We start from the raw sequence: 12,384 nt of genomic DNA, 5'->3' as shown, positions 1-12,384 counted from the left end.
GACCTATATCAGCCTCTGTCACCTGCTTGCTCAGTTTTCAAACAAGGATGGAGGGAGGCATCCTTTCATGTGGCTCTTTAGTCTTGAGAGGGTCTCCTTAAAAACACCAGCAAAAATACCTCATTAAAATCCGTGTTGCAGCAACTACCCCCAAAAAAACCCAACCCAAAACGGTGCCCTCACTACTCCAGAGTGCAGCAGAGTCCACCTAAAAAGGCAGAATCCTTTTGTCCAGGCTGCTGCATATCCCTGGATAAGCCTGGGAACAGTTTTCCAAGCACAGAACTCAGCCCAAAAAAACTTTCCCTGCTCAGAGTCTGGAACTCTGTGGCTCTGATAACAGAGAGCAGGAAGAAATGAGGCTTCCAGGTTTTTATCTGACATTGCTTTGCTTGCTGGATTTTTACAACGGTTTCATTCAGTGACCGTGGAATTCTGTGGATGTAACACCCACATCTACTGGTTTTTCCAAACTATTTATGTCCATGTCCAAATGGCACTTCAAATATCAGAAAATCCCAGGATGGTTTGGGTTGGAAGGGATCTTAAAGCTCACCCAGTCCCACCCCCTGCATGGGCAGGGACACCTTCCACTGTCCCAGGTTGCTCCAACCTGGCCTTGGACACTTCCAGGGATGGGGCAACCACAGATTTTTTGGGAAATCTGTGCCAGGGCCTCCCCACCCTCCCAGGGAAGAATTCCTTCCCAATATCCCATCCAACCCTGCCCTCTGTCAGTCTGAAGCCATTCCCTCTTGTCCTGTCACTACAAACTCTTGCAAACAGTCCCTCTAAACTGTCCAAGCCTTGTGGATAAATAAGCAACTCCTACTTTTATTTCTCCCCTAAAACTATTCTGTGCATTTTTAAAAAACATCCTGTCTCTAAAAGCCTTCCCAATTATGAAATTGTAGCACAGCAAGACATCTGTCAGTTAGGATTCCTGTTTCTGGCTCCTCCTGAAAACAGGGATGAAAACAGGGATGCTGCATTGCCTCCATGAGAAAAGGCACAAAACATTGCTTCCCATGTCCCTCTCCTATTAAAAACTACCCCGTTCAGCTCACAATCCCAATCCCAAACTGGATTCCTACTGCTTTAAATCCCATTTTCTCACCAGCTTTCAACCAAGAAAAGCAATTTCTGCACAAAACCAGCTGCACCTCAAAGTGCAGTCTGAAGGGAAGCTCCTTTGCTGATACCAAAGGAATGCTTAAAAAGCCACTCCTCAGAGTACTCCCTGAAGAAGTATAATCAGAGGAGTATTAGTTCACATGATGGAAAGAATGAGGATTTGAACCTCACCCAAAGGGTGGCAGAACAGACACACTCTGGTATTCCACGGACTCTTCCTGCCCCACTCAAAGGGGGAATGAACAGGAAAGAGGAACCACAACAATGCACAGAGGGAATATTTATCCAATTTTGGACAGACCACATCTTTAAGATGGTTCAGTTCTTCCCTGAACCTCTCCTGCCACAATCCTGCCACGGCATCACATCCCACACTGGAAGAGCAAAGTCTCAAACCAGGTTATTGTGTAGAAAATGAAACATGTGGGAATGCCTGGATCCTTCACATTCATCATTTTGTACTTCTGGAAGTCACTGATAGTGTTTTACAAGCAAAGCTCTGGAAATACCAAATATTTAAAGGCAGACAGATAGGAATTCCTCTTGTAGGATCTGTCACACAGATTCATTATGAATCATTTGGATCCCACACAGCTGTCACTGTTTCAGTCATGAGAGCCCAGGCATCACAAGCCACAGCTTCATTTTTAGGTGTATTCATTAGCTGTCATTTTTTCAATCATCAAAGAATTAACAGAATTGCATCGTGTGTTCCTGCAAGGATGTGTGGGGCTGTAACCTGAGAATCAGCAATGTCAGTGATGGGAAGTGACCTCTGAGCTTTGCCCTGAGGAAAGAATCAGTGGCTGGAATTAATTAAATCAGCTGATGACACAGCTCCTTGTCTATAAAAACATACCTCAAACATCACCTTTCCTCAATTTCACTGCTGGTGGATGCTGTCACATTAATGAGGCAGATCCTGTAATGTCCCTGCTTCATTTCCCTCCAACCAGAATAAAAACAGAAGCTACAAAGCACTTCCAAGGGTTGAGTATTAATGCCAGAGCACAGCTGGACATCCTGCATCTTAAAAACAGCATCGTGTCTACAGATGGAGCCAGCAGGAATGCAGAGTAAAGGCAGGGCCAGCCCTTCATGAGCTGGGGAAGAAATCACCCTTGGGAATGAACTGGCACAGGGGAAAGTGGTAAGGCAGTAAATTAAACTGTGAGCAAAGTTCAGAAGGGAATGTGACACTCCCACACCTCCTCCTGCACCTTCCAAGGAGCAAAGCTGGACCCAGCACAGGTACACAGAACACAGGGCTTTAATTCCATAACACATCCATGACCCAGCTCCATCCCAACCCATCTTTCACAGCTGGGAACCACTCAGCACATCCACTGTTTCTGAACACATTATTTATTCCATTATTCCAGGATCCAGGAAAGGCCATGCCTTAATTACAACAGCATGTGCAGAATTGCAAGGACTCCGTTCCCAATCCCTGGCTTCCCAAGGAGGCTCCAATCCTCCAGGCAAACATTTGCTTTCCCAACACAAGGAGTGCTTTTCACATTTCACAGTCCACACTGGGATTTAGGGACTGCCCTGCCAAGTGACCAAGCCAAATTCCAGCTTGGCACAACCGGGAAGGACACCAGGACACCACAGGGACATCCAAAATGTCCCTGCTGCTCCACTTACAGAACATCCAGGGAAGAGCTGCTCTGGAGGAGATTTTCGGGCACATAAGGGAGAAATTAGAGAGACACAGCTCTGTTATGGTTTGTGGCAACAGCAGCTAGAATTGCCTGTTTGCAACAATTAAAAGGATGGAGCTGTGCCAGGGGAGTTGGGATGGATTTTGGGGAAAGGTTCTTCCCCCAGAGGGTGTTGGGCACTGCCCAGGCTCCCCAGGGAACGGGCACGGCCCCAAGAGCTCCAGGAGGGTTTGGACAATGCTCCCAGGGATGAACAGAGTGGGATTTTGGGCAGGGCCAGGAGCTGGACTTGGATGATCCCTTCCAGCTCAGGATATTCCATGCTTCTACAAAAAAGTCAGTTTGCAGATGAGATGATGAAAACAAAGCCCATATTTACTCTTAACACTCACTAAGACAGACAAAACTCACCTAAATTTTCTTCCGATTTTCCCAAATATTTCAGACTCAGAGAGGCACAAACACACAAGGAACAAGACATACAAAACCAAAGCAAACAAAGATCTGACAGCTCAGGAGTCCCATGTGCAGAGTCACTTTGAGCTGTCTCAAGGCAATGGATTGTCACCTGAATGCTTTCAGCAGTTGTGTTTGAGACTGTTGGTTAAATAATTAAACAGAATTTCCAGGTCCTGATCCCTGCAGCCCTTCATCTTCCATCATCTCCATTTCCAGGAACAACAGACAAGTTTCACCCTAATTTTGAGACTAAAAAGAAAATCCACCCTAGGGTTTGTTACTAACTCTGTTTCCTGGTCAAAGAGCAAAACATCCCTGCGTGTTCAAGATGCCTCAGCATGGTTTACGTTTCCTAATCCTAAATTTCTGTGGCAGTGGGAATGATGCAGATGCTGCCTGAACAATCCCAACCTCCTTTAGTGAAATCACACCACAAACACAACTTGGAATTTCTACGACAAAAGGCATGAAGGAGAAAAATTTACCAATAGTCGATTTAAAAGACATTTATTTTGAAAACAAACATTTTGTAAGGTTGTTTCCCCCCCCAAAAAAACGTTTGCACAACTCAGAAAAACAAGAAGTCAATCCACGAACACTCCTATGGTTACAAGCCAACACTAACAACTCGCCACATCAGAAATCCGTGTCAACAAACAATATCCACATTCCACCAGGGATAAAAACACAATCAACATGAAAGGCTTCGGGTCTCAGGGATAAGAAAGAGGCTGCACAACACGTCAAAGGATGCTTGGGGTGATCCATCTCACCAAACATAAAACCTGCACCTCAACCACGGCGTTATTCTGGAGTCAGGTCTGCACGAGTTTCCCTCAAACCTGCTCCCTTTTCTTCCTGGCAAGGCGTTTAACTGTGCAAAATTGCTTTGCCAGCGACAGATGTGAGTACAAAGAGAAGTGATTTGCTACAAAAGGATTAATACATTTTGAAAGTTACTGTCTGGCAAACTGTCAAAGGGACTTTTATTGGTTTGTTTTATTCTGGCTATTGCTAAGCCCAGTGGCACGCAAGCCACACTGGTGTGCAGGGACCAGAACCATGTCAAACGTCCCCTGGCTTCGGTCACAGAGCTGGCTCTGGTCACCACAGAGGTCATTGCAAAGTCCGGCCCTGGTCTTCTCCAGCACTCCCAGTTCAGCGTGTGCCCTTGGAAGTGGACGTTTGGCCACTGACCACTTGCCACCTGTTTGACCACTGACCATCTGGCAGCCATGTGAGCACCGAGGGTTTGACAGCTGCTGGCCGAGTGCAGCCCCTGGAGCCGTTCGACCACTGAGCGCTTGTCACCCCTTCGAACAGGGACTGTGTGACACCCGTCTGACCCCTGACCACCTGACACCTGTTTGACCACTGACCACTTCCCTCCCGTTTGACCTTGGGCCGTCTGACACCCGTTTGACCCCAGCGGATTTGATGACAGTCGCTGTCTGAGCGCAGCCCTTGGCACCGTCTGACCCCTGACCACTTGTCACCCGTTTGACCACCGACCATTCCACACCCGTTTGACCACCGACCATTTGACATTCATTTGACCACCAACCACTTATCACCTCTTTGACCACTGGCCATTTCACGCCCGTTTGACCACTGTCCCTCATTTAACCACTGACCATTTCACGCCCGTTCGACCGGGACCGTCTGTCACCCGTTCGACCCCCGAGGATCTGACAGCCGTTCGACCCCCGAGCTTTTGACAGCCGCCGTCCCAGCGCTGCCCCGGGATCGCCCCTCTCCTCACCCCGACCCCTCCGCGCTCGCCCCGGCCCAGCGCCCCGCGGCCCCTCCGGCACGCCCGCCCTGCCCGGGCGCTCCCGCGGCCTCCCCGGGCGCGGTGACAGCTGCGGCCGCCCGTCCCCGCCGCCTCGGCCCGGGCCCGGGGGCACCGCGACAGCTCCGGGCGGGCCCGGGGGGCTCCTGCCGGGGCCACGGGGGGGGCTCCCGGGGCATCGCGGGGCGCGATCGCGGCAGCCCCGAGCCCGCGGCGGGGCCGGCCCGGCGCGCCCGCCATGTTCGCGGCGCTGCCGGGGCCGAGCGGGGCCGGCCCGGGCCGAGCCCGGCAGGTGCCCCGGGGATGCTCCGAGCCCTGCCCGGCCCGCGGCGGAGAGACGGCACCGAGGGCCGGGGATGCGCCCGGGGCGCGGCCGCTCACCCGAAATCCTGGTCCATGGACTTGAAGAAGAACTTGTAGCTGTGCACGGGCCGGTTGCTGAGGACATTTTTGAAATCGGCCAGCGTGACTTTCTCGGGCGGCACGGGCAGCTTCACCAGGTACGGCGTCTCCTCCTCGTCGATGTGGTAGATGATCTTAGTCTCCGCCATGGGCGAGCGGAGCGGGGGCAGCCGGCCCGGGCCTCGGCCGGCGCTCGGCTCCGCTGTCGGCCTTGCCCACAGGAAGGGAGCTCGCGGCTCGGGCTGGCGCTCCCTGCACTGCTCTCTAGCTGCCCGACCCGGGAACGGCAGCGCGCCCGCCCCGCCCGCATCCTCCGGCCGCCCCGCCGGCCTCGCTGCGCCGCCGCCGCCGCCGCCGCTGCAGCGCTGCCCGGGCCGGGGGCGGCGGGCCCGGCGTGAGGGGAGCGGGGCGGCCCCGGGCAGCGCCCTCCGCCCGCTCCGCAGCGCCCGCACACCGCCCCTGCCGGCCCGGCGGCACCACGGCCCGGACAGCCCGGATGGCGGCGGGGCGGGAAAGGGGATGGGAATAAGAATGGGGATGAGGGCGAGGGGAGAGGATGGGATGGGAAAGGGGGAAAAGGATGGGGATAGGGAGAGGATGAGAATGCAGGTGGGGAAGGGGAGGGGTATGAGGGAAGGGGGCAGAAATGGGGATGGGGATTGAGGATGGGAGGCAGAATGGAAATGGGCCAGGGGATGTGGAAGTGGAAGGGATGAAGAAGAGGAAGGATAAAGGGAGGGAAGGGAAGGGGATGGGAGTGGGGATGGGAAACAGGTGGGGACCACAGAATCAGAAAAAAACTCTAGTGCCACGCAGGTGATATGTTTGGAAGGAATTCCGCCTTTATTTTTAGAAATCCCCCCAAAAATCGCAACCAGAAAATGAAGACTTCAGAGCAGTGTCCTTGGGTCTCAAAGAATCTCCTGCTTATTAAAAAATCCTTTTCCAGCTAAATCCCAAGCTAATGATCTTCTGCTTTACCTTGCAAGGAAAGGGCACATTCACCTCTCAGGATGCTCAGCTGCTCTCTGAAGGGGCAAATCACAGCTCAGTGACTGAAATACCTGTGGCACTGCAAGGATTTTTCTACCAGCACCAAACACAGGAGCCCAGCTGTGTCAGAGGCTGCCAAAAAGTCTGGGAACATTATTTTCAGTTTTCTGAAAGTTTAATCATTTCCAGGTGCTACCAGCACCACCTGAACTGATACCACTCCCAAATTCTCCTGCAGGGAGCTGGGGCTGGATAATCCACAATTTAACAAGGTTTAACAATACTGAGAAACCAAAACGTCATCAATTATCTCTTGCCATTGCTGGTAGAGTGAAGTAATTACAAAATCACATCCAGCTGACATTCCTGCTGAATGTGTGACCATCTAACAGGACAAACAGCAAGGACAAGGCATGGCCTTAGTCCTCCTCATGTAACCACGGATTTGGTGCTGGTTTGAATCGGGAATCGCCAATTTAGTGCATTAATTAGTCATTTTCAAGAGATATTGATATTTATATTTAGTGCTTTTCAAGGTGCTCAACCATTTCTCTTGATTTTGGAATCCTGAGAATACTGGAGATTTCTGTAAAAATATGAGTTCAGCTTTCTGTCCTGCCAGGTTTTAAGGCTCTGCAAGCACCTGGGAAAGGGCACCATGAATCCATCAGTCCCACCACACAGGAACGGGAAAGTTCCCTTTGGTGGGATCATAACTCTGGCATGAGCAATGTTTTCTGAGATCCTGAGCTTCGTGGAGTTTGTGCAGCGTGGAACTCAGGCAGAACATTAACACCCAACCCTTTGGTCTCTTCAGTTGAGCCTTAACAACCTCCTGGGTCCCTCAGAGGCCCAGGTGGTGCCCACGCAGAGACTGACCCTGCTGAGAGCTCTGTTCTTGCTCTGTGAGCTTCGCTTTCACTTTTGACAACTGGAAATAAAAGGAGTTGTATAATTGTCAGGTGACTGCCTTGGAGCAGACGTGACCAGGCTGGGGCTGTGACTCACAAAAAGCTCTCCAGAAAGCCCAGGAGAGAGGAGATAACTTTCATGCTGCAGTCAAACCAGCAGCTAATCCAATGAAAGAGAGGACGAAGGAATGCAGGATCCACCCCTGGCCCATCAGGGCTAATACCTCTTGTCTTGCAGAGCTCAGGCCATAACACTTCAGCAGAAAATAAATATGAGGCACCACATCTCTTGCTAATAGTGCTGTGCTCTCTGTGATAGAGGAAATAGCCTTGCTGGCCCCTGCAGGGAGCTGAGAGTGTCCCGAGGTATAAAAGCTGCTCACCCTTTTCTTCATTTACACAGCAGTTACCACACAGGGAATAAGCAAGCCCTTTTAAAAAGCCACCCTTGGAATCGTAGCAATGCTGGCTGCTTGTCTCAGGGAATTCTGAGAGCTCATCACACTCTGGGTGCTCAGCAGATCAGTGTTGGTGTGAGGAGATGGGACAAAAGGGAAACCCAAAGCTCTGAGCACCCACCCGGAGGTTTCCTGGGTGTTTTTCATCCACCTGCAAGGATTTATCTGCAAAAGAACAAAATTTCACTTGGAGGATTGTTGGCAAGACTGGCATCGATGCAGAACATGAACTAAACATGGAAATGATCCCAAAACAGAAAGAGAAGCAGAGAGATGTCACTGCAGCCACGCAGTGCTCGGAAGGGAGAGGCTGTGGGCTGGCTCCCGAGCTGGGGGAGGGTGCAGGACCCAATCCAAGTCAGTTTAAACTTCTCCTGCATCTGCTCTGGAAGATCTGCAAGGTTTTTTCCCGTTTATTCTCCCCCTGTGTGCAGTGGACCTTGGGCAGTGACTGACAAGGAAATAATTAAACACTAGAGGGAAGCAAAAGACTTTTGACTGCAGCAGCCTCTCTGCAAAGCTCCCGGGGTTGCCCTTGGACCTAAACGCAAATAAACCTGGGGGGAAATGACAGAGGGGGTTTGCAGGGACATTCCCCAAACCCCTTTTCATTTAGGAATGTGTGTTCAGGAGGGATATTGCCCTACAGAGAGGGGAAAAGAGGATAGAGGACAACACTTCCATGGGATGCAGACGTCATCAATGATAAATTCATTGGGTTGATCCCAGCTCCTCCTCATCACGACTCAATCTCTTTTCTTCCCTCAGCTTTTCCTACCTCTCCTTAGCAGCTGCAGCACTTTTTTTAAAAAAGGGAGAGTCACACTTGAACAATTTCCCTGCAGGAATTGTCTGCAGAGCAGCTCATCTGCTGAGGGCCACATGCAGACCTCTAGGAAATTGAAGGTTCTTGCTTAGAAATGTGTATTTCAGTCTTCATATTCTACTTCTCTCAGGTCCCCAGTGTTTCTTCTTCCCCTCAGAAATTTGTTTTAATGACTTAAAAGTTCCTCTCCCCTGGTAAAACTCTCTCCAGACTGGGAGGCAGAAAGGAAACAGGGACGAGCTGGACTTCAGACAAGCAAAAGACAATGAAGATATTTCATTTCAGTGGTCTGCTGCTGTGCTCAATGAGCTTTTCCTTGTGCCCAGCTGCTCTCCTGGAAAATCAGATCCACTGACAGAGAAAAGTAAAGATGCTTCAGAAATAAATAACCACCAGAGCCTGGACTGGAGGCTGCCAGCAGAGACCAGTAAAGCCCCACAGCAGCTCCAGAAAGGGTGATTTGGGTGGTGCTTGACCCCGGAGAAGAGGTGCTGTGGAATGGCAGTGGGATTTCCACCAGGGAAGAGGGAAGATGACACTTCCACCAGAGCTGGACAGGCTGGTCAATAATCCTGGTCTGCTAAATGCACTTTTTTGCCACTTTTTGGTTTCATATCCTACCTTGATCCTTCAAATCCTTGCCCCTGCAGTGTCCAGCCAAGCTGCAGTAGGAGCTGTTTCCATCAGTGTCCCTGGAAGAACTCTGCAGTGCCAGCTGGGATAGTGCTCAGGGGGTGGAAGGCCTCCAGCAGGAACTTTGCAAGGTGTTAGTTCTGCAAGGAAAAGAGGAATTTGGGCTGGCAGGGAGATCTGTATTCCAGCAGGATGTGTTATCTTCCCTTCTGGACCTGCAAAGTTAACTCCTCTGGCAGGGCTGCTGGCTTTCCTCTCTGATGGATGGTTTGAGCTCCATCTCCAGCTGCAGAGCTGTTCATTATACAACACTTCTGGAGGGCTGAAATTCCTCTGTGGGCCCCATGACCCTGTCAAATGATGCTGTCCCATGTGGAAAGCTTATTGGAATCACTGGAATAACTTATTGGATCCAATCTGCACTTTGTCAGGCACTTTGGGATGCTCTGAGATGAAACACCCTGCACAGCTATTGGGAAGAATTAGCTAATGCTGGCTAATAGCTGAGAGAGCACCTCCAAAAAGGGCAAGAAATAAAATCAACCTGAGCTGGAAAGTCCATTTTATTCTCCTTTATTTCTTAAATGTCAGGAGAGTTACACAGATGAATGGTAAAAGTTAAGCAACGATAATAATGAGAATTAATTCTGTTACAACAAAGAAAAAAAACAAGATTTATGGAGGAAGTTCTTAGTCTGGAGAGTGTGCACAGAGCTGGAAAGAGGGGGCTGTAGTCCTAGTCCTAGTCTCAGTTTTAACCCTTTTTAAGGTCACTGCCAAGCACCCTTTCCTTGTCCCACACCAAGAGCTCACAGCCCATTTATTATCCTAAAAAACTTTGATTTCTCTGCCCTGAGCGAGGTAAAGTTCTCACTGAGGAGCTGTACAAATACTGAGGATTATTATTATTATTATTTTAACTAATTGAATATCAAATCCATGTCTCGGGAAGCCAGGGAGACTGTGATGGGGCAAAGAAGGGAAAGGAGTTTAGCAAAGTGCAGCAATTCATTGGCACAGAGAGAAAATTACTTTGAACAACTCAGGCCAGGTGCTACACACATGAAAAAAGGGATTCTCCACAAGAGACAAGTCCCGGATTAGGGAGAGAAAGGCTGAGGTGAGAAAAAGACAGAGAAAACCAAATTACCTGGGAGGGCACTGAGTCTGTGGCAGAGAGGGAACAGGGAGCAGCGCTCCTGCCCCAGCCCAGGGGGGGGATTTCATGTGGAACCCTCTCATTTCCATGAATTCCATGTGGAACCCTCTCATTCCCATGAATTCCATGTGGAACCCTCTCATTCCCATGGACTTCCCAGCAGTGCCACAGGCTGACAGGATGCAAAGTGCAGTGGGAAGGGCCTCAGTGGCTTCTCACCAGGATTTGAGGGCAAACAGCCTTCATTAATTCCTGTGCATGAAGGAATAACCAAACTAAACTCTGCAGATGCCTTTTTCTCTTGGTTACCCAGCAGTCTGGCCTGGCTCTCTCTCAGCCACAATTTAAATTTGCTAAATTACAGAGTGGCTGCTGGTGAAAGCCACGGTGGTGATCTCCAGGCCAATCACACAACATTCCTCTCCTGAAGGAAAAAGGGCCATAATCCCACCCCATCCTCACCAGGGAGGGTTTTCCTGGCTATAAATCCCAACCAGTGATCAAAGCAAGGATGAGGAACTCAGCCCTTCCTAGTCCTTGTTTCAGAGAACATATTAATTTTTTTTCCCCCCCTTAAGCTATTCTGCAGCCCAGGAGTCAGATAAAATATTTAAATGCCTCTGGAGTTTATGAGCTGGTGTCTGTGTGAGCTGTGCTGAGCAATTTGGAGCTGGCAAGGAAAAATCTCCAACCTTTGACTCACAGACATGAAAAGGAGGGAGAGAGACATTAATGACAATTATTTGACCCTGTGCCACCCTGATGGAATAACCAGCACAGCCTCCTGCACCTGCAGGAATGCAGCCTGGGTTTCAGGGCAGGGTAAAAAATCCTTCTCTGCTTTGGGGAAGGGGAAAAAGGGGCTTGGGATCAACCCCAGACCTTCCTCTGCACCAATCCTGGGTACTTTTTGGGGTGGATTTTTAGTAAGGATAAAGGTAATTAATTACAAATCACAAAAATCCCTGTGGAGAGCAGTGGAAGGGCTAGGAAATTAAAAGATGAGGATCTGCTCAGCTGCATCTTAGGAAGGCTCACCTCCACCTCTAGTTTTGTTCTATTATTAATATTTTCACTGCTTGAAGGCATTAAAAATAAGGGCCCCCAACAGAATTATTCTTTAAGGCACTCCCCACTAACAGGCATAGTAATATCTATAAAAATGGTCCATTTTTCATTCAAAGTGCATTGTTGTGACATCCCCCCTTGTGAAGGGCCAGCACAGCTCCTCTGGAGGCCTCACCCACCACGTTTTTGCAGAGCTGAGCTCAGCTTTGGAGGAACCATCCCACCCAGTGCAGTGCCCTGGGTGCTGCTGAGCCCTGCCACAGCCAGCACAGATCCCTGGTGCCCGTGGGAGGAGGGATGGGGGGGTCTGGAATGGGATTTGGATGCCTGAGAACATTGGCATCAGTCAGACAAGACACCCAAGGTGGCAAGAAAAGGGCAGGGCTGGGTCCTGGAGGTGCTGCCCCAGCTCCACTCACAAAAATGCCCCCTGTGTGCCACTCCCTCCTTGGCCACCCTCAGCCAAGTCCCTGTCACCACTCTCACTCTCAGGAAAGACCTTTCCTTCCATGCCCCAAGCACTGGTAATATTCTGCAGCTTTCCTGAAGTTTTGACTTGCTTGGAATACAACACTGAATTACTTCCAATTTTTTGGCAGCCCCACCTGACACTGTTCATAGGTAGAACCCCCCTTCAGCCCACAGCCTCATGAATCTCAAAATCCATGGAAATGGACTCATCCTGCTCGTGGCCTCCCCTCTCTGAGCCCCTGGCCCATGAGAATTCCTGTTGTTACTCCTGTTCCTCATGGAACTGCTCCCTTTAACCACCTCCCTGTGCTGGGGTCATACCTTTGGTTTGATGTGCTCTGTGTGGCCTGGATCCAGCCCAGGGCTGCAGGAAAATCCCATCCCAGGTTCCACACAGGGGCTCAGCCCTCT

The 12,384-nt window shown here is 50.3% G+C and overlaps 1 protein-coding gene across 2 annotated transcripts in view; it reads right to left on the bottom strand.

Moving 5' to 3' along the window:
• DVL1 (dishevelled segment polarity protein 1) overlaps window positions 1-5,803 on the bottom strand; it is a 68,086-nt gene extending 62,283 nt beyond the window's left edge. For both annotated transcript variants that reach the window (XM_069034816.1, XM_069034817.1), the window contains exon 1: window positions 5,434-5,803. In XM_069034816.1, the coding sequence (XP_068890917.1) occupies window positions 5,434-5,603 (170 nt within the window). In that variant the 5' untranslated portion in view covers window positions 5,604-5,803. The remainder of the gene's footprint in view (window positions 1-5,433) is intronic.
• Window positions 5,804-12,384: the final 6,581 nt, after the last annotated feature.

Source organism: Aphelocoma coerulescens, chromosome 21 (assembly GCF_041296385.1).
Source record: "Aphelocoma coerulescens isolate FSJ_1873_10779 chromosome 21, UR_Acoe_1.0, whole genome shotgun sequence".
NCBI lineage: Eukaryota > Metazoa > Chordata > Aves > Passeriformes > Corvidae > Aphelocoma > Aphelocoma coerulescens.
Note: the sequence above shows the minus strand (reverse complement) of the source record. Positions and strands in the feature narration are given on the sequence as shown.